A 26,579-nucleotide genomic window follows, 5' to 3' on the forward strand; every position below is an offset into this window, starting at 1 on the left:
GACAGCACGCCTGGCTCTTCAAGGGTCACCACCAAAGTCAGCTTTACAGCTGGCAGTTCCTCCCCCGCATTGAGCACGGTCATAATTTTTGCAGCCCGGCGCTGGCTGCTTTGCACCTCAATGCCACCTCTCGCCGTGCTCCCCAAAACACGGCCAAAGCCTCCAAAGTTGGCAGAAAAAAAAAAAAAAGGGGGATTCTGTTAACCAGGCTCCACTCCAGATTAGCAAAGCAACGATGGCCTATAAAGCGCTATAAGTTTATGTAAAGAGCTTCAAAAGAAGCGCAGCGTTTTGAATATTCACGCCACCCCGGTATTTGCATTGTAATGGGGCCTTTCAATAAGCAGCCTTCCCCTCAATAAGGAAAAACAAAGCGCCCATCTGTTTTGATTTTGCAAATCGGGCTGGAGTTGCACTGCAAGAACTCGGGGAGCCCTGGGTGCGATAAAGCCCAAGGTAGAGGCACAAAGCTGATTATTTCAGAAGTAAACAAAGCCAGTCGGCAATTTATCCAGCGACGCCTCGCGTGCCGGGAAATAAGGGATTCGGTAATTCCCGCGGAGCTCAGCCCTGCGCCGGCTCCGATAAACGCGGGCCATGCTGAATCACGGCGATAACGCCACGCATCCATAACGCCACGGGGACCCGCTGGCCGTCATCCCCGTTTCGGTGAGCAAACAGGGCAGGAGAAACGCCCCCACCCAAACTGACGCCCACCTGCAGGGAAAGCCCCCGGCGCACCCAGCCGACACCCCGGGCTGCGGATTTGGGCTTTCCTGGCTCATGGCCTCAGCCCCATCCTTACCCCGACGGGCCAGAGGTGACGGGCCCACGGTTGGTGGCCAGACAGCAGATGCCGTCTGCCGCCCTGGTGACAGCAAAGGCTTTGCCAATGACAAAACAACTGCTGTTATTAATTCTTCCAGCCACAGCCTGCGGCTCCCTCAGCTCAGCCCGGGGAGAGCTGGTCCAGAATCCGCTCCCACCCCCCGAGTTTTGGGGCGCTTGGAGCATCTCTCCGGGGACGGGATGGGGACGCACCGCAGGACGGGGTGCCCTTGGCAGGAGGGCGAGCAGCTCACCCCTGCGGACCACTGCCACCAGCGCGAAGGCCACCGCCGGCGACCGCGGGGGGCTTTGGCGTGGGACACCCCCCCCCACCCCCACCCCACGCAGGCACCTCTCCGCGCCCACCCACGCCTCAAAACCCCCTCTGCCTATGAGACCCCCCCCCAGCATCCCCCCTCCTCCTCCTCCTCCTCCAGCACCCCCTCCTCTCCGGCACCCCCCCCCCCTCCTCCCCGGCACCCCCCGCCCCTTCCCCACGCACCCACCTGGCCGCTGCGCCCCTTCCCCGCCGCCCCGCACACGCGGCCGGCCGCGCCGGGAAGGGGCGGGCTGCGCCCCGGTACCGCCCGCATAGGAGGGACCAACGGCGACCAGGGCCCCCCCGCAACCCGCCCGGGTTGCCCGGTCATCCCCCAACCCACCCACCCACCGCGCTCGGCGCTGCACCCCCGCTCCCCTCCCGGGCTCACCCGGCGCGGCTGCCGGTACCGGTGCCTGCGGGCGCGGCGGAGCGGAGCGTTGCGGAGCGCAGGGAGGGAAGGAGGGGAGGTGCCGGCTTCAAATGCGGCGGCGTTTATTGGGCCGAGGCTCGGGGGCGGCCCCGGGGGAGCGGGGCGGCCCCGGGGCGGGGGCGAACGGCGGCCTTTGTGCGGCGGGGCCCCGCTGGCAGCGCCCGGGCCCGCCCCGCCTGGCAGCGGCGGCGGCAGGGGCCCGCACCGCGGGTGGCGGCTGCCTGGGGTCCCCCACGCCGTCCCGCACCCCCGGTGGCACCGCCGTGGTCCCCGCTGTCCTCTCCCCCGGGTGGCATCGCCTCGGTTCTCACCGTCCTGCACCCCAGGGTTGCATCACCCCGGCTGCCCACTGTCCTGTCCCCCGGGTGGCGTCACCTCGGTTCTCACCGTCCTGCTGCACCCCAGGGTGGCATCACCCCAGCTCCCCACCGTCCTGCACCCCAGGGTGGCATCACCCCAGCTCCCCACTGTCCTGTCCCCCGGGTGGCATCGCCTTGGTTCCCACCATCCTGCTGCACACGAGGGTGGCATCACCCTGGCTCCCCACTGTCCTGTCCCTCAGGTGGCATCACCTTGGTTCTCACCATCCTGCACCCCAGGATGGCATCACCCCAGCTCCCCACTGTCCTGCACCCCAGCGTGGCACCCCGGCTCCCCACTGTCCTGTCCCCCGGGTGGCATCGCCTCGGTCCCCACCGTCCTGCACCCCAGGGTGGCATCACCCCAGCTCCCCACTGTCCTGCACCCCAGGGTGACATCACCTCAGTTCCCACTGTCCTGCTGCACCCCAGGGTGGCATCACCCCAGCTTCCCGGTGTCCTGCACCCCAGGGTGGCATCCCCTCTGTTCCCACCATCCCGCACCCCAGGGTGACATCACCCTGGCTCTCTGCTGTCCTGCACCCCAGGGTGGCATCCCCTCGGTTCCCACCATCCTGCACCCCAAAGTGGCATCACCCTGGCTCCCCACTGTCTTGTGCCCCTGGGGACACGGCCCTGCAGTGCCTCATCGTCCCAAAAAACAATGGCCTGTCACCTGGGCTGCCCCATGCCTGAAGGCCACGGCACCATGTCACCCCACTGTCCCCCACCCTGGGGACATGGCACCCCGGCTCCCTGCCATCCCGGGGTCTGCGGGGTCAGCATCCCCCCGGGTCTCCTTGTCTCACCATGATGCGACACACGGCACCCAGCCCTTCCGCTCACCCCAGCACCCGTGGTGGCTCGGCACACCAACCCGCCTGTGTCCCCCACTCGCTTTGGGGGGGGCACAGCCGGGGGCAACCCCCTGCCCCATGGGCCATCCCGCGGGGGGCTCCGGGGCGCTGACGCACCACCCGTGGGCACCAGCAAAACTCAAACCCTCACTTAAACCTCGGCAGCCCTCATTAGAGGCTGGAGCTCAGCGCCAGCAGGCACAGGCTGAGCGGCAGGGAGCCGGCGGTCCCCAAGGCTTGTGGCTTGTGGATTCTCTGGTGGCTAATAAGGGGTTCAGCTCACACTGCAATTTGCTCTCGCACAATTGCATGGGCTTATTTTGCTGCTTTTTTTGTGAAGATGCTAGGGACGTAATAACTTTGAAGCCCTCTTCCCTTTTTTAAGAAGACTGAAACTGGTCTGCAGGGTCAAAATATTTATGGGGGAGGAGCAAGGGAAACACAACAGCCTCGCAGCCAGATGTACGGATGCGCAGCGGGTTGCATAAGCCTTGCTTCGATAGCAAACCAGGCTTAAAACCCCACGAGATCCTGCAGCGGAGACACGGGCTGGTTTGCCACGCGGTCCCCCTGGCTGCGCCGGGGACACCGGGGACACCACATGTGAGCTAAAAAGCGTGATAAAATATTTAGCCCGCTGCGGCGGCTGGGGTAGCTCTGCTGCCCGAGAGCGCCCGCTCGGCACGTCGCTGCCGGCTGCCCCAGTGCCAGCGCCGGGGACGTGGCAGAGCCGAGCGGGTCCCCCAGCGTCGAGCAAAGCCCTGCCCAGGGACAGGGCCGCGTCCCTGCGACGACGGAGGTGAGGAAAGGTGACTTTTTAAAGGAAAGGGGCCTTGGCGAGAGCTTGGCTGGACAGATGTTAGCAGCCACGGCTTTGTGCCGAGGGAGGGCTTTTTGTTTTGGTTTTTTAACATTTGCCATTTTTCTCCGATGCTTTCATCTGCTCTGACACTTGCTGAGGGTTTTTCTTTCTTTTCTTTCTCTCTCCCTTTCCGCATTTGCTTTTTCATCCCTGGTTCAAACACTTTTTCACTGCGTATTATGCTGAAGTTGAAACCATCTGGTGCTTTGTTTTGTTGCGAGCCCGGCGAGTGCCAGGACCTTTATCCCCCTCACCCTCCTCCTCCTCGCCGTGACAGCGCCGGTGCCTCGCTAATCCAAGAGACAGCCCCGAAAAATCTCCGCCGTCCCCCAACAAAGCGACTGGGCGCGTGTTTGCGTGCGCGCAGCCGGGTGGGCGATGGGGACACGCTCGGTGTCCCTGCGTCCCCAGCCAGCCCACGGGGACGCGCAGACCCCGGGCTCGGCAGTGCCGGGCTGTATCACCACAGTGCAAATTCCTGATTCATTTTTAGGACCAGCTGTTAGCAAAGGCATCCTGATCTTATTTTTTCCCTCTTTTTCCCGCAGGAGGAAAACATGTTTCCAGGAGCCACGGAGCCCCGCCAGACACAGATCCCGCCAGCCTATTTTTGGAGCCCCCTTCCAGCAAGCAGCTGCATTTGAGGCTGGCATTTGCAGCGAGCGCCTTCCGAGCGAGCTCGGCGGAAGGAAACCTCCGCTCGCCCATGCCATCACGTGTGACAAAAAAAAAATAAGGGGACATGTGGGAAAATCCGGGATGGCTGGACATGAGCTGCCTCCGACAGCTGGGCCGGACCCAGCGCCACAGCCAAGCTCCGGGGCTGGCATGAAGCCGCCTGGAAAGGGGGTCAGCGGCCGCAGGCGCTGCGCAGGCGGTGGGCGACCCCTCTGCGAGGCCGTGGGTGCCCGGTTCCTGCCGAAACACCCTCCCGGCACGGCTCTGGCTGCCCCGCCATGCTTTCCTTCCCGTTTCCCCTGCACAATGGGGTGCTTTGTTCTGCGGGGGCCGGGGAAGCTCCGGCCGCGGCCTGGGGAGCTGGGAGGGAGCCGGGAGCTGCTCCTGCCTTCCGAGGGTCTCCTCCCGTCGCGCCACGGTGGGTGAGGCACCCTTCACCCCCACCTCCCGCCAGGCCAGCGGAAAGCAGGGCCATGAAACAGCAAAGTAATTAGCAAAAAAAGCTATGAAACCATCAGAAAAAATAAACAAAGGGAGCATTTAGGAAAAGACGCTGTAGGAAAAATCAGCCGGAAACCTCCCCGTCTCACGGGCGGTGCGGGGAGAAGTTTGGAACGAAATAAGCCCTAACTTTGATTTTTTTATTTTTGCACAAAACAATGGCGAGCTGTGCTCCGCTGCAGCGGCGTCACGCCTCCGCGGCCGCGGCTCGTTGCTGCCATCGCACGTCCGGGCCCCGCTGTACGCGTCGCAGTTCCGCCACCGCGGCTCGGGCCTGATCCTGCACACCCTTTGGGTCGCGGGGTTTTTCCTTCCAGCCCAGGAAACCCTCACGTTTGCTACGTTTGCTGTGCCAGCTCCTTATTGCAAGAAGTATTTGCACGGCTGCTCCATCCCGGTGCGCACAAGCCAAAGCATCTGCCGTAACTCCGTGCCGATCCCCTCTGGCTCTCGCTGCCGAATAAAGCCCCCGCGGGCAGCGCTGCTTGCACCCTGCCCATCCCTCCCGGCGGGTGATTTCTCCCATCATCTTCGTGGCAATGTGCTGCTGCGTGCCCCAGCTGCAGCCCCAGCACCCACTGGGAACGGGGAAAAATTGGGGGGGGTGGAAGGAAAAAGCTTTCGTGTGTAAAATCAGCTGGATCTGCGGGTCGCTCCTGCTGCCCTCCTGCCGCCGTGGCACGGGAAGAGCGGCTCGTGGCTGGCTTGTGCCACCTGACTGCAACATCTGCTGATGGGGAACGCGTACCCGCCTGCCCACGGCCCCGGTGGCCCCCCTTCGACCGGGCCTGTTTGTCTTTGGGTTTGCATTCGGGGCTGGGAGCAGACCGCGGCCGCATGAAGCACACACGCAGCTGCACAGAAGCCGAGTCCCCCGCTCAAATACCCGCCACGGGTGCCGGAGGGATGCAGGGCCACGTGCCGAGCTCCTGCCTCGTCTCAGCAGCTTGTCCCACCCTCACATCCCGCCTCGCCTGGCCCTGGAGCTCGGCTACAATCCCCGGAGCAGCCCGGTGTGTGCCGTGAACTCAGGAAAAACAGCACAGCTCTTGCTGCGGAGAGCGGATGAAATAAGAGCAGCTTGAAACAGCAGCGTGGGCTGGTGGCATCGCTGCAGGGCCACCTCGTTCCCGGCCCTCCCGTGGCATCTTTAACGAAGCCTCTGGGTCGCAGGCTCCGTTGGCAAGCACGGCGAGGCCGGTGACGGCCCAGCCCTGCGTGCCCGCATCCAGGCAGCGCATCCTCCCGCGCCGGGCGAAGCCTTCGCGGGGAATCCTGGCGAAACGGGGGCATTTCTTTCCCGGTGGGAAGTTTCAGCCTGGAAAGCTGGGGCTGAGCCCGCCTGGCAGGGCCGGGAGGGGAGCCCGCAGCCGGTTCGGACCCCAGCCGAAGCCAAGCCTGGCTGAGGCACCAGCGTTGGTTTGAAACCTTTTTTTGTTTCAATTTTGGGTGGTTTTTTTAAACCTGGAAGCGTTCCCGGCGCTGCTGGCCACGGCAGGGCCGGTTCTGCCGGCCCGGCACCTTCCTGCTGGCCCCGGGGCTCCCAGGGGGCGGGGAGTGGGCGTGGCCTGGCGCCTGGAGGCGTGGCCTGCTGGAAGGAGGAAGGCTGTGGGAGGCGGGGCCGTGCCTGGGCGTGGGCGGGGCTTGGGGGCGTGGGGCGGGGCCTGGCGGCGCGGGGCGGGGCCTGGCGGCGCGGGGCGGGGCCTGGCGGCGCGGCGGCGGCGAGGGCAGGGCGGCGGGGCGATGCGGCGGCGCGGCGAGCGGGGCGGCGGCGACGGCGACCGGGATCGGGACCGGGACCGGGACCGGGACGGGAATGGCGACAGCGGGCGGGCGGAGGGCAGGGCCGGCGCGGCCCGGCCGGAGCGGTGAGTACCCGGCCGCGGTACCGGGCTACCGGGCCGGCGTGGGGGCGCTGCGCTCCCCGGGAGCGTGTGCCGGTCCCCGCGGGTGTTTCGGTCCCTGTCCCCCGCTGTGGCCATGCTCTGTTGCCCCGCCGTGTCCCCTGCCGCGTCTCCTGTGACCATGTGCCAGCGCTGTGTCCCCTGTGCCGTAGGTCTGTCCCCATGCCGTGGCCGTGCTTCTGTGTCCCCACGCCGTGGCTTGTCACCTTGCTGGGGCCGTGACCTCATGTGTGTCCCCCTGGCCGTGGCTGTGCCACCCTGCCACAGCCGTGATCCTGGGCTACAGCCCTGTCCCCATGTCCCCCTGCCACGGCCATGATCCCGTACCGTGGCCGTGTCCCATGTCACCCTGCCACGGCTGTGATCCCGTACCACGGCCATGCCCCCCCCCCCCCATGATGCCGTGCTGTGGCTGTGTCCCCATGTCACTTTGCTGTCCCCCTGATGCCATGTGGTGGCCTGTTGCCCTGCCAGCTGTCAGAGGTGCCCCTTGGTGGGCGCGTCTCCCCGCCCGGCCCGGACCCGGCGGTTCTTACCTGCAGCAGGTATTGTGCAAGGGTGGGTGTGAGCACTCGCCCCTTCACTTACATTTTAGATGTAGAGCAAGAGCAGCACCTAATAATTAACCGCAGCGACTCCGAGGGTGCTGCTGGCCCGCTGCTGCCAACACACAGCGGGACTGCTCAGACCAACGTCTTGGGGCGCGACTGGGGTTCGAGGAGCTCCCCGTGGCTCCAGCACAGCTCACGCCACCCTTGCACCCTCCCGGGAAGGGTGCCTGTGTCAGGGAGACCATGCCACCTTGCCCTGGTACCCCCTTTGCAACCCTTTCTCAGCATCTTGCCGCACTCCCCAGGGCAGGCAATGAAATAAATCCACTTCTGCAGGAGTGACGATGACCCTGGGCATGTGCTGGCAGGGAGCAAACTGTGCTTGAACTCCTGTCAGAAACCTCTGCCCTAAATCCCCCAGTGTCCAGACCAGTTTCCCCATCGCCCAGCGCCGCCAGCCCACGAGAGACGTTGATGCCAGGCAATCTGCAGCTCTTGGCTTTCCCTTCCCTCTGGGAGGCTGGGGCTGGGGCTGGCCGGCGGCTCGCTGCGGCTGGATGCGTCCCCCAGCCCTTCAGGGCAGGATGCTGTCAGAGGTGGTCGCGTTCCCCACCCTGTGCTGGTGGCACTGGGGGACATCGCTCTGGGGACTGGTTTCTCCTGCAGTGCTGTGGGCTCCCTGCGCCCCTTTCCCAGCTTTCCTCCTTGTCCCTGGACACTTGCAGAGGCCCTCGGTGCTGGGCTTGGGGACACCTCCGTGGTCGTGTCTCACCAACCATGACTTGGGGTGTTGCCACAGAGCATTGGTTGTTCCTTATTGCCGGTTTGGCTTGCAGCTCCCGGCCTTGGTACGTGCCCTGCCCTTCCTGCCTGCCGGTATCCCGTGGGAGGCTGCGGGGGACCAGATCGTGGCCTCTTGTGACGCTGTGTCACAGTGGGGCTGCTCCGACACCTCGGCTCCATCCCCGAAAACCAAACACAACCCCGATGTGGGGAACCAGTTCCCGGTCCCAGGGGGACACAAATGGCAGCCTCAGGCCCTTGCGGGGGAAAAGCCGCTGTATCCAACCATCACGCCTGGGGTTGGGAAGGGGGACCCGGCTCCGCTGTGCCCCAGAGCTCTCGGGGCGGGAGGGGATGTGCTAACAAGGTGCCTTCCTTGTAGGGGCCGGCTGGCCTGGCGTCCCCGGCTGCGCACCCTCCTCCTGGGCCTGCTCCTTATCTACATCTCCGTGCCCTTCCTCATCCGCCTCTTCCCCTTCGGCACGCTCACCAAATTAGTCTTCCTGAACTCGCGTGAGTGCTCCGGGGCTGTCCCAACCGGGAGAGCCCCCCCACCACCCAGGATTTCAGCAGACAGGGGGCTGGGGGGATCCCCAAAACGTGGGAGGGGGCTGCACCCAGAGCCTGGGTGGCACCGGGGCGGCACCCGTCCAACCACCCCTTTGCCGTGGGCTGGCAGAGGAGGCATGCAGGGACCTTTCCCGTTGGCATCTCGTATTTTGCAGGCTGTAATAATGCAGCTGTTTGCTGCCTAAAGTTGCAACACATCTGGGCATGCACAGCGTCGACGGGGCTGGGAATCCGGGTGGGAGGAGGTGGCAGAGGGCTGTGCTCGCCTACCCACTCCCCGAGCCAGCTGTGGCACGGCCCTTGGCTTCCGTGCAAATCATTTCAAAAAAATAACACGTTGCTTTGGAAAATGTGCAAAAACCACTGGGTACAAGGGTTTCTGGGTTGCCCGTCTGATGGCTGCGATTTCTCCGTCAGTGCGCTACCCCTTCTTCGTGGACCTTCAGCGGCCGGAGCTGCTGCTGAACAACACCGTCAGCCTCTACCTCGACACCGAGCCGGGTGTCACGGTTGGCATCTGGTGAGCGGGGCGGCCCCGGTGGCCCGGGTGGGCACGGCCGTGTGGCTACGCCAGTGTCCTGGCTAGAGCGGGTGGAGCCCCCCGGGTAACCCCGCTCTGGCCCCCCCAGGCACACGGTGCCGGGCAGCAGAGGGGCCGAGGCGCAGGGCAAGGACCAGCGCTGGTACGAGGAGGCGCTTGCCGACGCTCACCCCGTGATCATCTACCTGCACGGTAACGGGGGGACCAGGTGAGTACCCGCGAGCGGGGCCGGGACCGGGTGCGTGCCTCTCCCAGGGGAGGACGGGTGCGGCGGCCATTGTCACGCAGCGTCTCTGCGTGGGGTGAGAACTGGCAAACTCGGTGCAGCAGCCAGCCGTGCTGCAGGGCTGGGGTTGCTGCGGCGCTTTCTGATCCTGTGGGTGGAGGAAAATCCCTTTGAGTTAAAGGGAAATGTGAAAACCCACCCGCCCCAGAGCATCCAGCTCTCCCCTCCTGGGAAAAGGTCGCCCCAGTCCCTCGGCTGAACTGGCACTGGAGGGGAGGGTCCCTCCCCGAGCTCTAACCTCCCTTTCCCCATCAGGGCTGCAAACCACCGCATCCAGTTCTTGAAGGTAAGTGGTCCCCTGTGGGGGGACTGGGCCCTGCCAGGGCTCACCCGGGCTCCGGGACCCCAGAGGGACCCTGGGCAGAGTGAACCCGGCCATGCTGGGGGGTCCTGGGGTGCATCCCGCCCCCAGGACGTGACACGGTGCCGCTCCTCTGACAGACGATGGGGGCTGCTGACTTCCACATCCTCGCTCTCGACTACAGAGGTAACGTCATCCCCCTGCCTCTCGCTGAGTGACCTCCCGCCGGGCCCAGTGTCCCACCCTGGGTCGTGACGCCCAGCCGTGTCCCCCGCAGGCTACGGGGACTCCAGCGGGCACCCCACGGAGAGCGGCTTCACCACGGACGTCCTGGCCCTCTACGACTGGGCCAAAGCGCGGAGTGGGAACAGCAGCATCCTTTTCTGGGGACACTCCTTGGGGACGGGGTAGGTGCAGGGCTGGGTGACGGCGGGGGGATGCCCCGTGGGTGCTGGCTGATGGAGGAGCCTACAGCCGGTCCCTGGGCTGGGACACTGCTGCCACACCGGTACCAGCCGGGGATGGACCAAGGGGTTGGAGCAGCTCCTTGGTGGAGGCACCTGCAAAGCAAAACCTCGTGTGCAAGGAGGGAGTCTGAGGGTGCCATGCGTCCCACCGGGGTGTCACGACTGCCCCGCCCCCCACACCTCCACCTCTCTTCTTGCAGGATTGCCACGAACACGGCAAGGAAACTGCAGGAGGAGCGAGGTAAGGGCCAGCGTGGCGGGGTTGGCCCCACGCAGTGTCCTCCCCCCCTCTGGGGCTCTGCACGCCCCAGACAGATTTTGGGGGCTGCAGAGGAGGTGGGGAGCCTCTCTGCTCGAGCATCAGGCTTGGCCCCCCCCATGGTGGGGACAAGTGGCCGTCCCCATCCTCCTTAGCGGGATGAGGACGTCTTGGCCTCATGGCTCACGGCCCCCATGCCTGCTCTCGCCCCGCGCTGCCCTCAGGGATCCAGGTTGATGCTATCGTCCTGGAGGCACCCTACACCGACATCCGCGAGGCAGCTATGCACTTCCCCCTCACCAAGGTGAGCCGGGGGCTCTCGCCGTGGGGTCCCCCAGCGGTGGCAGCCCCAGCGGCCCGGGGCTCCCCTCCGGCGGGGGGCTGCAGCAATCAAAGCCAGGACTTAGCACCCCCCCCCAACTCTCTCCCCGACAGCTCTACCACCACTTCCCAGGTTTCGAGTACCTCATCCTGGACTCGCTGGCTCTGGGCAACATGTTCTTCCGCAACAACGAGAAGTGAGTGCCCGGAGGGATGGGGCGCAGCCATCCCCGCGGGGCTGGCCGAGGAGGGGCGGGTTGGACATGTCACACCGTGCAATCCCTGCACTCTTATTTGTGTTTGCCCAGCTTACTCATGCTTTCAAAATGGCTTTTTATTTGCATAATTTCAGATATCAATATTACTACTGAGCAAAGTCCGCAAGCCAACATCCTTTTTTTGAGCACTACGTGCTCGAGTCCCAACCGCGTTGCAGCACAGACACACTCTGTGATGGCAGGGTCCGTCCCCCTCCGTGTTTGTGGGTGCCTTTGCTAAAAGCCACGCCGTTCGTGGGTGTTTTTGAAGCCCGAGCACCCTGCGTCAGGGGTTTAAGGTTATTAGGGTGCTTGGTGCTGCTGGGCTGGGGCGAGCAGCATGGGCATCACCCTGGGGCAGTTCAGCTGCCCTTGGCCACCGATGGGCTGGGATGGCTCTGAGAGGGAGCATCTGGGGGGGTCAGGGTGGCTGTGGGGGTTTTGGCAGCACCCAGCAAGGCTCCCGCGGGTCTGTTGGCTCTGGGGTGACTCCTTCGTGCTGTGCTTGCTGCCCGCAGTGTGAAAGTGCTGGCCTGCCCCCTCCTCATCCTGAACGCAGAAGATGATGTTATCCTGCCTCCGCAACTGGGCAGCGAGGTGGGGACCACCATCGCCTCCGCACGGGCTTTAGTGGGGGTGGGCACTGGTTTAGCCTGGTTTTGGGGGGCTGAAGGGGAAGGAGAGGGGGTGGGAAGGGGTTTGGGATTCCCGGTGCATGCTGCTAACTGCGCTCCCACCCCACGGCAGCTCTTTGAAACTGCACGCAGCGCCTACAAGGACAAAAGCAAGGTGAAGTTCATTACCTTTCCCAAAAAGCTGGGCCTGGGCCACGACTACATCTCGTTCAACCCGGAGCTGCCCGCCCTGGTGAAGTAAGTGCTGCTCTGCAGAAATAGGGGGGGCACAGAATGAGCCGTGGCCTCTTCTTGCATGGGTGCATCCTCCCCTGCTGCAGCCCTGCAGGTGCCCTCCCCTGCTCCTTCCCCTCCCTACAGTGCTTGCTGGCATCAATTTTTGAGCTCCAGTCATTCCACACTGCCCTGAGCCTGTCCTCGGCCTGGGTGTCACGGGGAGGTGGCCCTGGGGACAGCTCCTCTTTGCCCTGGGTGCAGAGATGCAGCTTTGCTCTAAGCCCAGCTCAGACCCACATCCAGGGATCAGAAATGAGGATCTGAAGCAGCACAGGGCGGTCAGTGATAGAGTGTACAATTTATTGCGTCTTGTTGCAGAGACTTCTTGAACATGAAGTGATGGCAGCTGCTGCGCGCAGCGACCAGGAGCACTCCCTCAAACCCACACCGGGAACCCCTCGTTGCACTGAACTTACTGCTGTACGTAATAAAAACTACTGAGAAACTTTCTAATTCGCCCACTGCTTCGAGGACGCTGCAGGTTACTCGGGGGACGGAGATACTGCTGTGACCTGGGGGCTGCTCCTGGGACAGGACCATGCAAGCGGTGGCCAGGAGCATCGTCTGGGGCAGTGGGGGGGGGTACGTGGGCCTGACTGCAAACACCCCTTAACCCCCCTGGCACCGATGCCTCAGGACTGGCAAGAGCTGCTCCCCAAGTCCTGCTTCGGCATCGCCTGCGAGGGCTTGGCCAGTTGTGGCCAGCTGTGCTGCCCACCCTGCCCTGCCCTGCGCCCCAGCAGCTCACCCCCTGCACCCTCTTTCTGCATTAGCGCTGGTGCAAGTGAGCCCAGTCCCTAATTTTAGGCTTCGGCAAACAGCCCCTCGGGCTCCAATGGCACTTTTACTTTTAGCGCCCACGCAGGCAACAGGGCGACGTGGTTTTGCTTTCCGCACGACACTTACGTTATAAAAATCCCCCCCCTTCCCCATCCGTAGGAAAGCCAGCAGCAGCGACATAGAGACTAGACAGCAGAGACGATTTTACAGCCCGCGCGCTCGCTTCCCCTGGCTCCGGCCGGCGGCGGCTCCGTGCCCCTACGCTGCCGTGCCGTTGGGGGTCTTGTCCTCGACCGTGTCCCGGGGCTCGTTGGGCGGTGGGATCTTCAGGTCGGAGGGCTCCACGTGCCAGATGTCCCGGGCATACTCCTTGATGGTGCGGTCGCTGGAGAACTTGCCGGCTGCCGCGATGTTCTTGATGACCATCTTGGTCCATGCCTTGGAGTTCTGCAAGGAGAGTGGTGGGGCAGTGGGGACGGAGGCTTGCGCCCACGGGTGCCACGTTGGCCCCGAGACTGGCTTTCAACCAGGGACGCCCCGCAGCAGCCCAGCCAGGAGCCTCCTCGCCAGGAACCCATCTATGTGCACAGCCCCACCAGACCCCTTCTCCGGGATGGGATGCTGGGCCACCATCACAGCCGTCCCACCTCGCCCCCGGGCTGGAACTCACCAGGTACAGCTCGCTGACCTTCTCTTGGCATTTAACATAAGCCTCGTAGTCTGCAAAAACTTTAAACCTACAGCAGCGAAGAAAGGGGAAGTCAGCGATGGCAGAAACGCACAGGTAGGAGCGTGGTGGTGGCCGGCGGCTGTAGCGCACGGGGCTCGGGCTGCCAGATCTGGGGTTTCCTCAAACATGAACGCTTCAGATGAATTTGGCCTCCCCAAGCCCTGTTTGTACAGAGCCCTGCAAGCCCACGGGCACTGCGGCGCAGGCTGGACGGGTGGCCTGGGAGGGGACACCCTGCGTCAGCTCACCGGGACATTTCCCCGGTGCAAATGCCCCCAGCCCTTGGCTGCTTGGTGCTCTGTCCGGGAAAGCCTGTGAGATACCTAAAAGCATCTATCATCCGGCAAGGGCTGTGCACCCAAATGCGTCTTGGCCATACTGTACCCCAGGCTTTAACGCAGCAAGCGTGACGTGCTGCATGTGGAGAGCTGTTTGTACCCACAGAGCATCACTGGCTCGCCCACGTGCACAACATCAGGGCCAGAACATGGGACCTTATCAGCCAGAGGGTGGATGGTTGGTGCAGGGGGCTGCTCTGCACGGGCATTAGGAGTGTGGTGGAGAGACCCAACCCAGGGGATGGATGGCATCCCAGGCCTCACCGGTCGTGGTGGAAGAGCATGTTGACCACGTCTTTGAAGAGGTCGGGCTCCTCTGGGGAGAAGAAGCCACTCTTAATCTGGTCAATGGCTTGCTTCAACTCGGGGAGCCGGTCATAGTACTTCTGGGCATTGTACCTGGCGGGGAAGGGTTGATATGAGATGTTGCTGCTCCGCTGCCTGTGGTGGCACCCCCGTGGCGTCCCCAGCCCTCACCCTTCCCTGTCCAGCTCCGTGACGTCCTCCACCCTCATGCCGAAGATGAACAGGTTTTCCTCTCCAGCCTCCTCGGCCATTTCCACGTTGGCTCCATCCATGGTGCCGATGGTCAGAGCTCCGTTCAGCATGAACTTCATGTTCCCCGTACCCGACGCCTCGGTGCCCGCCGTGGAAATCTGCTCCGACAGGTCGGTAGCAGGGATCACTGCCAACAAAACACATGGACACAAGGGGCTCCTGGTGACCAGCTTTGGGTTTGTATCGTGCTGAAGGACGTTAGATTTGCTGCCTTGCAGTGATGGAGCCATGGGCTGGTGGACGGCCGCGGGGCGGACATCCCCTCCCCACAGCGTGCCCCACATCAGCTACCTTTCTCTGCCAGCGAGACCCTGTAGTTCTCCAGGAAGATGACCTTCAGCTTGCTCCCCACAACGGGGTCGTTGTTCACCACCTGAGCCACGGCGTTAATGAGCTTGATGATCATTTTAGCCATGTGATATCCTGGGGCAGCCTAGGAGAAAAGCCACGGGTGAGCCCGGAGGGCTGGTGCCAGGGGCCAGCGAGGAGCACCCAGCTCCCACGTGCCCAGGAAGCACCCGCTCAGCCCTGCTCCCATCCCTCATCCAACTCGTGTCTTGTGCCACCAAGTTTTTGGGGGCTTGCATGACCGTAGGAGGAAGAACCTTGCTTGAGTTGAAGCCAACAAGTGCTGCCTCGAGGCTTCCAGAGGGCTTCGGGGACACAACCCCATGAGAACATCTGCACCCAGATCCCCTAGGGCATCTTCAAGGACTTTCTGCGAAATGCCTAGAACTCCTGACCCAGCTTACCTTGCCCCCGATGATCACTGTCCTCGGCACAAACAGCTTCGCAGGATCCCTCCTGATGCCTGGAGAAGACAGCAGCATGGTGTCACCCTCTGCTTTAGCTGCAGTCCTGGGGGACAGGGATGCTCGTTCCCCCCCAGGGCAGCCTGTCCCCTCGGGGCGCGCGGTGGCTTACGGTTGTACATGGTGATGATGTGCAGGCAGTTCATCAGCTGCCGCTTGTACTCGTGGATCCTCTTCACGTGCACGTCGAACATGGAGGAAGGGTTGATCTTCACTTTGTACTCCTTCTCCAGGTACAGCGCGAACTTCACCTTGTTCTCCTGGCGGAGGGCAGGGAGCGCGTCAGCCCCCAGCCGGTGCTCCCCCGGCCTGCGTCCCCCCGGCCCGCACCCCTCACCTGCTTCACTTTGGCCACCTCCCGGATGAAGAGGTCGTCGTCCACAAACTCGTGCAGCTTCGTCAGCTGGCTCAGGTCCCGCACGTAGTCCTCCCCTATTTTCTGCAACGGGAGCACAGGAACGCGCTGACCGCGGGATGGGGGCGGCTGCCTTCATCGGGCACGCTGCTCCCACCCGGCAAAGCCAGGAGCGCTTGGAAAGCAGGAGCAGGGGACTCGAGCGAGATGCAAGCAGAGCTTGGCCATTTAAAAAATGTAAATGGCTGAGGTTGGAGCGGCGTCCCCAGGGGCACTGTCCCTGGGGTCAAGTTTTGGGGGCCAGCGCGCTCCCCCTGTGCCATTACCTCCGCGATGAGCTCCGCCAGCCCCGGGTTGCAGAGCAGGAGCCAGCGCCGTGGCGTGATGCCGTTGGTCTTGTTCTGAAACTTCTCCGGCTCCAGCGCTGCAAAGTCCTGGAAGCTGCGAGGACGAGGAGGGGACAGCTTCAGGCTCGCCCACCACCCACTGCCACCATTTCCACGCCGAGGGTGATCCACCACCGCCTCCCTCCCCGCGCTTACACTTGGGTCTTGACTATTTCGGAGTGGATCTTCGCCACGCCGTTGACAGCGTGGGAGCCGACGATGCAGAGATGGGCCATGTTGATCCTCTTGATGCCTCCCTCCTCTATCAGGGACATCCTCCGCAGCCGGTCCACGTCGTTAGGGAAGAGGGAGGCGATGTGCTGCCGGTGGAGGCCGGAGAGGTGGTGAGCGGTGCCAGCGTTTAGGGATGTCCCACCCGATGGCTCCCGAGGAAGCGCCCACAGCAACATCTCCAACGCATTTGACACCAGCCGGAGCGGGGGCTTTTACTCCAGAGTGACGGTGCAAACCCCCTCCGAAGGGTGCCCTACCCCGGCACGGATGTCTCTGGACAGAAGGACCCCCCAAGTCCCCACGGAGAGGGGCTTGTGGGCACGTGCTGGGCCAGCGGGGCTGCTTCAGCAAGAGCCTCGTGCTGCCAGCCCAAGAGGCCAGACCACCACCTCCTTTGTACCCCCAGCCTCATCCTTCTTCAGGATGAATTTAGCGTTTAGGGAGCAAAGAAATGCCAGCAGGTAAGTCCCTGGAGCAATGGGTGAAGTCTTTAAAATAGCCACTAACTGCGGGACGGCAACAGACTGGTGGGAAGGGCCTTCCTATACACCAGCCCCTCAAAACAGCAGCCAGAACCACCCGGCCACACACCCACCACCATCGGTTTGTGCATCCCCCCAGTCCCAACAGGACATCCCCGTCCCGCTCTCCGGAGAGGGCTCCTGCGCCGCCCCAAGGCACTTACATCCAGGTGCCTCTGGTTGATCTCGTAGATGATCTGCAGGTGTCTGGGGAGCAGCTTCTCCACCAGGTCCACCGGCCAGCGCTCCAGGGCTTCAGGGAGCACCGTGTGGTTGGTGTAGGCGAAGGTCCGCTTGGTGATGTCCCAGGCCTGCCAGGAGGAGAGCCAGCACTGAGCGGCGAGGGTGGAGGCAGCTCCAGGTGGGTGCCAGCACCCATGTGTGGTCCTCCCACGGTGGCCAGCAGCACGGCCAAGCTGGCTCCTCCAACTCCATACGGGTTAAACCCAGCCTGACTGCCCCACATCGCTCCTCAGGCCACCAGCAGCTACAAAACCGGTTCCCCAGCTCCTCCGCCGCGGGCAGGCGGGAGCGTGGGTGCAACCAGAGGGAACCCAAGGGCCCGGTCGGGTCTCCCCACCTTGTTCCATGGCAGCTTCTCGATGTCTACGAAAATCCTCATCAGCTCAGGGATGGCCATGGCGGGGTGTGTGTCGTTCAGCTGGATGGCGACCTGCGGGGAGAGCAGGGGTGGTGCACGGGGACATGCGGGGGACACGTGGGCAGCCCACTGCCCAAGTCAGCTGGGCGTAGGCACCCATGGAGGGTCCACAAAACCTCTCCAGCCCTGGGTGTGCATCTGGGAGGCGTCAAAATGAGCTCTAAGGCACAGGGCAGAGCAGCCCTGGCTCGTACCTGGTCGGGGAAGGAATCAAACACGGTTCGGACGCTCTCCGTGCTCCCAAATTTGGATGCTTTGAAGCGGCGTATGATGTCCTGCAGGGTGGCAGCCACGACGAAGTACTCCTGCTTCAGCCGCAGCTCCTTCCCCTCGAAGAACTGTGAGCAGAGGAGCGGGGTGCTGCAGGATTGCACCGCGCTGCCCAGGCACGCCTGCGCTGGAGGAGCTGCGCCTTCCCGGGGCTCCCCGCCGCGCAGGGACCCACGCCGGCACACATCCACCGCATGGCCCGGCGTGAGCCCCCAGCGCTTCCCCCAGCACCGGTGCTGGCAGCACCTCTAACCCCAACATCTTCTCGCTTTCCAGATTTCAGCACCGGGGTCTGAGATGTGCTGGTACAAACAGAGTTTGATCCTCCCCGAGCATCGTCAAAACCTGTTCTCCCTGGTTTGAAAATTTCGGCCGCAAGGAAAAGTACGGGGGCAATGGGAAGGGAAGCCACAGGGGCTGTAACACCTAGGAGCTATTTCTGAGACAAGAATTAAAACCACCGTTCACACAGCACAAAACATCAACTTGCTGGTCTGCGAGAGAGGATCTGCAGGAGGCAGCGTCACCACCGCAGCTGCGGTGCTCCCAGTTCTCCTCGCCAGCTGGGAGGGCTGGGGTAGGATTATACAGGGAAAAAAACCCCATCAGGGCCTGCCCAAAACAGGCTGCAGAGCAAGGAGAGCCGCTCTTCGCCTTCTTCCCCTGCTCCGCAGCTCGTTTTGTGCCCGGGGAAGGGCTGTACGTCCCACCGCGCCTCCGTGCCAGCCAGCGTGCAGCACGGCAAGAACACCCGCAGCAAGATGCAAAGGCATCGGGATGCAAAGGGCAATTTGAAGCATAATCTCCGGTCCTGGGCTGCAAGGGACAGGCAGGAAAATGCCAGCAGTGTTCATCAGTTTGCCCTCATGTTATATTTTGAGACTTGAGGAACATTTCTGCAGCAGGACGTGCTCATTCCCACTCCCTCCCCTTTCCTGCCCTGAGCACGGATTTGCCTGGGAAAGGACTCGTCTCTGCTGCAGCCCTGGGCAGCGCTGGCGAGAGGCAGCAATCCCCATCCAAGCACTGCAGGCGGCTTGAAACACAACTAAAACATCTCTGCGATATCCCGGCGAGAGGGGCTGCTCCGCAATCTTTAGCCATCCCTAGAACAGGGACACCCCTCCATCCCCACTTACGTTGTCGTTGGGGTAGAGGACGCGGGAAATGTTCTCTGCCAGGTTTCTGTCCAGCACGGCCTGGATGTAGTCTCCGACGTTGACTGGAGAGGAGCAAAGGGATAAGGTGGGTGCGGGACCCTCCCGGCGCCCCGTCCCGCTCAGCACCCCGCCAGCGCCCACTTACAGTCCCGCAGGTTGAAGTCGTTGGGTGCCCGAGCTGACCACAGCCGCATGGTGTTGACGGTGTTGTTCATGTACCCGGGCACGGGGGTATCGTAGGGCAGCGCCAGCACCACCTAGGACATGGGCAGGGCAGCCGGAGCCGGGCTGCACCCCCGGCTGGTGTCCCCCCACGTCCCCCCGGCCCCGCCGGAGCCCCCCTATCCCACGGACCCTTCCGCAGGAGTCAGCTCAGGGTTGCATCCACCTTCACGGGGTTGCATGCATGGGGATGTGCTTGGTACCCCCAGCCCCTGCCCCGGGGACACCTCGGCTCCCCCGGGCCTGCCTGGCCACGGGTGTTTGCCAGAAGCACTCAGGAGATGGAGCGAGGCTTGCGAGGGTCAGGAGAAGCTCAATTTAAGCCGTCGTGCCGGGCTGCGCATTGCACACAGACCTGCTGGAGGTGCTTTTGGGCGTTTCAGGGGTTGGCTGCAGATGTGGAGCAGCAAAGCCTGTCCCCATCCCTGCGTCCATCCCCACCCCAGTTTGCTCCTCCCCGGCAGGGATGCGGGCAGGACCCGTGCCCGGGGCGCAGCCGGCCCGTCAGAGCCCCCCAGGCGACGGGACAAGCCACACAAAGGGGTTCCCCGCACGCCGGCCCCACGAAGCTGCGTCCCAGCCCGTACCTGCGTGTCGACCCACTTGGTGCCGGTGGCAGTGTGCTCCACCCGGCCGTAGAAGTGCACGGGCAGCATGTACTCGGGACGGGCTTTCTCCCAGGGATTGCCGTGCCGGAGCCAGTCATCGGCTTCTTCCACCTGCCGGAGGGAGCGAGAGCGGTGACGGGGCCGCCCAGCCCCGGGGACCTCCCCGGGTTGTGCCATGTGCAGGATGGTTGGGAAAGGCTCCGGCGGCTCATGGCAAAGGGGATGATGCTCCGGAGTCCACCCGCCCTAAACCCGAATTCCAGCACCGCAGGGTGAGCCCGGAGGCAGGGCTCTACCCTGACCACCCTAAACTCCGGGGTCTCCCTGCCGGAGGGGCGATGGATGGGGATGAGGAGGTGGGGAGGAAAGCAACATTTCTCTTTGTGCACCACTAACACTGCCATGCTGCGACTGAGACGCCATTAGCCCTCTTAACTGGAGTTCCGATCTCAGCCCGAGAGGCTGGCTAACGAATTGGGCTCATTCCCTAGCCCGGCAGGGCTGTTACAGGGGAGAGCCTGGGTTGGCATCGCCTTTGGCACAGCTGGGGCAGAGCTCTGGGCGGCAGGGACGATGCGTGAGGGTCAGAGGAGATACGCCCCGTTAGGACGCACAGCACCGAGGAGGAAAGGCCTCCGCTTGCTGGCTGTAGATACAGCTTTTTGGAGATGCTCACAGGGTCCCTCTGGGTATTCGGGGCTGTCTCCCACCAGGGGTTTTGCAGATACACACCACATTTTCCATTGCATTTCCAAAACAGCCTCCCCCACCCTCGGATGTTTTGACCCAGGCATCGAGCAGCACGGCCAGGCTGCGGGGCTGGATCCGGCCTCCCCCTGAGCTTCTCCACACCATCCCTGTACCACCTCAGCGAAACCATCCCCACCCCGCCAGGAGCAGGGACACGACTTCTCCATCCTCGCCTGCTCCACGCGGCCACGGAGCTGGGCCACGGGCCCTGCTACCGGCGGAGATACGGCTCACGTCCTCGCTACGCGGGCAGGCGTCCGCGCAAACCCAGCTCGGGAGGAAAGGATGTCACGCTGATGACTCGCAGCTTTCTGCTAATTAGCGGGGCGTGCTGCGAGGAGGATCCGCTCCCCTCCGTGCCACTGCACCGAGCCACGAATGGGCTCAACGGGGAACCGAGACGCCGGGCTGCTCCCCAGCCCCACGTGCCGGAGCCAGCCGGGATGGAGGGTGAGCTTCCCCACCGCGGGGAGGGATGCTATGTGCCTGCACCGGTTTAAGAAGTTAAACTCGTTCGAGAAAACATCTGCCAAGTTTTAAATATCACAGCACCAACTCAGGCTCCAGCAGTCTCCAAGCTAAGGGAGAGTGTCTGTACACCCTGATCTTGGCCTGATTTAAGGAGGAGGCCGGACTTGGGGCTCCGACTGTGCCGGGGGGCTGCGCGCCTCTGTCCATACCTGCCACCCATCCCGGATCTTCTGGTTGAAGATGCCGTACTCGTAGCGGATGCCGTAGCCGTAGGCTGCCAGCCCCAGCGTCGCCATCGAGTCGAGGAAGCAGGCTGCCGGGGCAGAGGAGAGCAGTGAGCGGCACCTCCCCGGGGAGCCCTGGCAGGCAGCGGGTCCTTCTCCCCGTGGAGAGCCGATGGCCGCAAGCGGCCGCCCCGCAGAGACACGAGCCAGGGCCAGCAGCCACCGCTCGCTCCCTGGCCACCCTGCGCCTCTCGCCCAGTGCACGGAAAGGCTGGAGCCATAAACCCCCCCAGCCTTAGGTACCCCCACCCAAGGGGATGCAAAGGCTCCAGGGCTGTGCCCCACCACCCAGGCAATGAGGCCATTTTGGGGGGCTCACTCACCAGCCAGCCTGCCGAGACCGCCGTTGCCGAGACCGGCATCCTCCTCGATTTCCTCCAGCTCTTCCATGTCCAGCCCGAGCTGCAGAGGAGAAGGAGAAGGTGACGGGCTGGAGGCTCTCAGGGTGCCCAGCCCCGCGGAGGGGAGGCACTGCTGGCACGCACCCGCGGGTGCTGCCCGGCGCCCACCGCTGCCGTCCCCCCTTGCAGGTGGGCTCCAGGAGGGGTGGAAAGGCACCCAAGCCTGCCAGACCCATCCCTGCAGCTGGGGATTTGCATCCAAAGCGGTCCCTCCTCTCCATGGCCCCTCCATGGTGCGGCAGGGACCAGCTCGGGTATTTAAGTCACTCCACCAGCCTTTACAAGGGACACACAAGTCCCTGACCTCGCCGTGGATGAGATCCCGGCAGCGGTGGGCACCCAGCTGTAACGAGGGCGCTGCTCTCGTGGTCCCAGCCATTTCGGGCAGGTCTCCCAGGGCTCATTCCCAGGCCCGTTCCCCCTCTCCGTGCCCCAGCCCCACGGCTGCAGCCCCACGGGGGCAGGCACCAGGCCCCTGCTCCCCCAGCACCCCGTCTCCCTGGGGCAGGCACCCAGGTGCCCGTCCCCCCGGCTCCGGGCATCACCCTTCAACAGAGGCGCCCAGAGAAGCGGCTACGCCACTTTTACAAGGAAACGTAAAGCTTCCAGCCCGGGATGGTGTGGGAGGAAGAGGTTTTGCCTATGCAAAGCTCCTCGGGCAGCTCAGTGGGAAGTAAGACGGTGCCTTGCCAGGGCTGAGCCCCCTTTTCCCACAGAAACCTCTTGGTCTGATGTCCCCGTGATGTCCCATGGTCACAGTAAGCAGGGACAACCCTGGTCCCACGGCCGCCCGTGCGGGAGGGCCGGACCCTGCACCTTCTCCCAAACCAGCCGGTCACAGACAGGTCCTGGAGCACCAGCACCGGCCGCAGCCTTGCCGGTGTTTCACGGCACTAGGCTGCACAGCTCTGAATTTCACCAGCAGCCCTGAATGCCTACCGAAATACCTTAAGGGATTCATATTATGCCAAACCTTTTATTTTAGAAATGTTTGGCGTTTGTGTCCGGGGGGCTCAGCGTACGCAGTAAGGAGGATTTCCCTCAGAGCTTTACCTGCCATCGCTGCAAAGAGGATCATTTCCAAATAACCTCACACCTTCTGCTTCCCCAGGCCACCAGAACGTGGCATCCCAGGCTCTTCCCCTCCACCCTCCCCCCCGCCGAGCTCCCATCCTCACTGCAAGGTCAACAGATAAAAAAACCCTAAAAATAAGTTCCTCTCCTTTGAACGCGTTTGTGCGAAAGCTGCTCCTGCTGTTGTGCAACCGCCCCGGCCACGTACGCCGGCGTTGGTCGCAAGGGGTGCAAGCACAGCATGGGGGGAAAGGAGCCACCCAAAAACCTCCGACAACCCGAGTGCCACGTGGTGCCGGCGCCAGGCTGGGGCTGGGTTCGGCCAACGTTTTATTCTCCTCTGCCATTGATGACAGCTATTAATGGCCTCATGCAGGGAACCATGAGTTTCCTCGCAGTTTAGGAGCTCGAGCCTCCGTCCTGCCGGCACTCAGCAGCGCCGTGCCGCATCCCTCAGCACGCAGCCGCCGGGCTGGACAGCCCCGATCAGGCTCTAAGCACCAGCTGTGGCCCCAGGCCTTTTGAGAGCAGGTCCCGGAGCAGCGTTTATCCACCACAGCATCGCCTGCGGCTCAGGGAGCAGTTTGCAGCCAGCGCGGTAAAACACGAACATCCCCAGGAGGCGGAGGGCGCGGAGCCCACCGACCCCCTGGGATGCTCACCTGGTAGATGGCTTCATCGCAGGCATTCTGCAGCCCCAGGTTAATCATGGTGTTCTGCAGCGTCCGCCCCATGTAAAACTCCAGGGAGAGGTAGTAAATCCTCTGAAAGAGAAAACCACCCCCTGGTCACCTTCCCCGGGGCCGGAGGAGGCTCCTCTGGACCCCAGAAGCTGCTATCGGGCGTTATCTCGCAGCAAGAGGAAAAACCCTGACCCTCAACAGAGCAGCGTGGTTTGCACTGGGAATTTGAGGGCCGGAGCTGCTCGGAGGCGGCCGAGCCCTGCAGCCCCAGCCCTGCTCTCCCGCCGCTGCTGCTTCCCAAGCCGAGAAGCGGGAAGCGCCGAGGCGGTTTTGTTTGGACAAGCCCCGGCGCCCTGTCCGAGAGCAGGGACAGCTCCAGGATGGTCACCCCGAGCACGCCGGCGGCCACGGCGACACAAAGTTAAACTTTAAAGAGGAGACATTTCCTAATGTCACCCCGAGCTGCAAAGCAACCGGAAAACCAAGCAAGCCGCCGGGGCCCGGGGCGTGCGGCAGCCGCGGGGACGTGGCCTTCCTCTGCCGGCCCCGGGGGGATCGGTCTCCGGAGCACTGCACACGCTGACACGAGGGGTGCAGGATGCGGCCGGTAACGCAGAGGCTTGTGTAAGCCGTCCCCCGGCGTCAGCACCCGCAGGTTTTAAGGAAGGATTTAGGCTGGAGGAAGTCGCTGACTTGACAGGTTTCCCCAGGACCTGTGCGGGGTCGGCGGGGGGATGCGCTGGGCAGCATCGGTTGGGCTCACTGGTTTGGTGCCAGCGGAGCCGGAGGCGGCCACGCCGGGCAGACGGCACGCAGCACGGCTCGGCTACGCACGACAGTCCCCAGACACAAGCCCTGGAAGAGGCTCATCATCTTCTTTTCTCAACACGGGGTGGGGGTTGAGCTATCAGGGGCTGGCACGGTCCCAGCGAGGTGTTTGCAGGGCCACCCTCGCAGGGAGAAAATTAGAGCCGACAGGGCCGTCCAGGTGTCGGGGGGGATTACTGCCTAATCCCCCAGCAGCCGGAGCCCCGCGCTCGGCGCAAGCCGGCGCAGCCGGGCAGCAGCACAGAAACTCCTGCACGAACCGGATCTTCCGCGCTCAGGATCACCGCGGCGCAGATTAAGCTCGCACCTCTTTTAAACCAGGCCTGCTTGTGGCTGGCTGCGGGATCACTTAAACCCTTTAAGGAATTCACCCTAGAAGGCTTTGCAGCTGGTTTTGGTAGACCGCACCCACGCCAGCGCTGCAGGACAACAAACGTTGTTCCCATGCCCTGCGCCCAGCCGCCGGCCAAGCTGCGCTCTGTTTGTTTTGCAAAGCAAAGGCCAGTGGCCTCGCTTGTTAAAGTCCAGTCCCCGCGCTGGGCTAAGTCGGGGGAATATCCCTAAAGCCAAGAAAAACCAAGCCCCCCTGTTGTCTATGATCTTCCAGCGTGTTTGCAGAGGGAGGGTTTCCACCCACGGTGTTGCGACGGGTGGACAAATTCCCCTTCTCCCACCCCGGCCGTAACGCGGGACCCACTTTGGGAAAGGCGGGGCGTTCCCACCGCCCTCCGCCCTGGGATGAGGGTCCCCCCCAAGCATCCCCTCGCTCCCACCTTGGGGTCCTTCTCGTAGTAGTACTGCTGGGTGCGGATCCAGCGCCCCACCAGGTGGTCCCGCACGGTGTGGGCCAGGGCGAAGTAGTAGTCACGGGGGGTGGCCACATTGCGGTCCTTGACCAGGGTGAAGTGGAGGTGCCGGTTGAAGCCCCGCTTCAGCTCGGCCACGCTCTCGGCTCCCACGATGCCGCGGATGCTGATCTGCTTTCGCCGTTCTTGGTCCGACAGCGGTCGCGACATGCCGGTGGGGCTGCGGGGGGACGGGGGGACGCTGTCACGGAGGGGCTGGGCACCGCGACCGGGTTCCGCCTCCGCCCCCGGGGGCTGAGCTCGCCGGCGGGGCCGGGCTACCGGTGCCCCGGGGAGGGGCCGGGGCCGGGCCGCCTCCGCGGGCCGCCCACTCGTGGGGCGGGAGCGGAACGGGGCTGCGCGAGGAGGAGGGGGCACGGAGCCGGGGGGCGAGCGGGGGTCCCCGTGTCCGCCCGTCCGTCCGTCCGTCCGTCCCCCCGCCACCTGCAGCGGGCGGCCCCGAGGGCGGCGGGGGGCACCTGCAGCGGGCGGCACCCCCCTGCACCCCCTCTTCTGCACCCCCGCCCTGCACCCCCCATGCACCCCTTCCCCTGCACCCCCTCTTCTGCACCCCCGCCCTGCACCCCCCATGCACCCCTTCCCCTGCACCCCCTCTTCTGCACCCCCCCTGCACCCCCCCCGCACCCCTTCCCCTGCACCCCCTCTTCTGCACCCCCCCTGCACCCCCTCTTCTGCACCCCCGCCCTGCACCCCCCATGCACCCCTTCCCCTGCACCCCCTCTTCTGCACCCCCCCTGCACCCCCCCCGCACCCCTTCCCCTGCACCCCCTCTTCTGCACCCCCCCTGCACCCCCCCCGCACCCCTTCCCCTGCACCCCCTCTTCTGCATCCCCCTGCACCCCCTCTTCTGCACCCCCTCTTCTGCACCCCCCTGCACCCCTTCCCCTGCGCCCCCCCTGCACCCCTTCCCCTGCAACCCCTCTTCTGCACCCCCCCTGCACCCCTTCCCCTGCACCCCCTCCTTGCATCCCCTGCCCACACCCCTTCCCCTGCACCCCCTCCCTTGCACCCCCTCCCCTGCACCCCCTCCCTGCACCCCTTCTTCTGCACCCCCTCCCCTGCACCCCTTCCCTGCACCCCCTTCCCCTCCTGCCTTGCACCCCCTCTTCTGCACCCCCCTCTTCTGCACCCCCTCCCCTGAATCCCCTTCCCTGCACCCCCTCCCTGCACCCACTCCCCTGCACCCCCCTCTTCTGCACCCCCGTGCACCCCCTCCCTGCACCCCCTCCCCTGCACCCCCTCCCTGCACCCCCTCCCCTGCACCCCCTCCTTGCAGCCATCTCCTGCAACCCCTTCTCCCCTCACCTCCTCACTTTTCCCTGCCCGCTCCGCAATCCCTTTGGAAATGGCGTAGGATCTCTTCTGCTCGGCTCCGGGCTCTTCACAGCCGCCTCCCCGGGCAGGGCTGGGTGCCTGCCCGCCCTGCCTGCCCTGCCTGCCCGCGGAGCCCTGCCCTGCCTCCTGCCTCCGGTTCCTCCCGAGGGCAAGAATAGCTGATCGGAGCCGACAACGCAACACCTCTTCCTCTTCCTCCCGCCATGCCCGCGCAGCCTTTCCAGCCTCGCGCCTCTTCCCTGCCCAGTTCTGCAAAGCGAAACC

At 64.0% G+C, this 26,579-nt stretch overlaps 2 protein-coding genes across 3 annotated transcripts; one reads left to right on the forward strand and one right to left on the reverse strand.

Moving 5' to 3' along the window:
• The first annotated feature begins 6,579 nt into the window (after nucleotides 1–6,579).
• Nucleotides 6,580–12,430, forward strand: ABHD12B (abhydrolase domain containing 12B). 2 transcript variants are annotated; one of them, XM_082318425.1, is made up of 13 exons: nucleotides 6,580–6,705; nucleotides 8,458–8,588; nucleotides 9,063–9,165; nucleotides 9,275–9,394; nucleotides 9,728–9,758; nucleotides 9,914–9,959; nucleotides 10,051–10,180; nucleotides 10,441–10,481; nucleotides 10,724–10,803; nucleotides 10,935–11,017; nucleotides 11,596–11,674; nucleotides 11,825–11,949; nucleotides 12,307–12,430. In XM_082318425.1, exons 1-13 carry the CDS (start codon nucleotides 6,581–6,583, stop codon nucleotides 12,326–12,328), a joined length of 1,116 nt encoding a protein of 371 aa, XP_082174551.1. In that variant the 5' UTR covers nucleotide 6,580; the 3' UTR covers nucleotides 12,329–12,430. The 2 variants fall into 2 exon arrangements, with proteins under 2 accessions (XP_082174551.1, XP_082174550.1); XM_082318424.1 differs by having other exon boundaries at nucleotides 11,596–11,949.
• On the reverse strand, nucleotides 12,366–26,438 carry PYGL (glycogen phosphorylase L). The gene is made up of 21 exons (XM_082318423.1): nucleotides 26,286–26,438; nucleotides 24,888–25,140; nucleotides 23,266–23,367; nucleotides 21,452–21,530; nucleotides 21,054–21,157; nucleotides 19,603–19,734; nucleotides 18,939–19,050; nucleotides 18,773–18,855; nucleotides 17,558–17,701; nucleotides 17,283–17,375; nucleotides 16,867–17,013; nucleotides 16,104–16,267; nucleotides 15,888–16,002; nucleotides 15,544–15,645; nucleotides 15,319–15,466; nucleotides 15,147–15,205; nucleotides 14,686–14,827; nucleotides 14,314–14,521; nucleotides 14,101–14,235; nucleotides 13,439–13,505; nucleotides 12,366–13,215 (listed from the first exon to the last, which is right to left on the reverse strand). Exons 2-21 carry the CDS (start codon nucleotides 25,128–25,130, stop codon nucleotides 13,027–13,029), a joined length of 2,568 nt encoding a protein of 855 aa, XP_082174549.1. The 5' UTR covers nucleotides 25,131–25,140; nucleotides 26,286–26,438; the 3' UTR covers nucleotides 12,366–13,026.
• Nucleotides 26,439–26,579: the final 141 nt, after the last annotated feature.

Source organism: Platalea leucorodia (genome assembly GCF_965183815.1).
Source record: "Platalea leucorodia genome assembly, chromosome: 7".
Classification (NCBI taxonomy): domain Eukaryota; kingdom Metazoa; phylum Chordata; class Aves; order Pelecaniformes; family Threskiornithidae; genus Platalea; species Platalea leucorodia.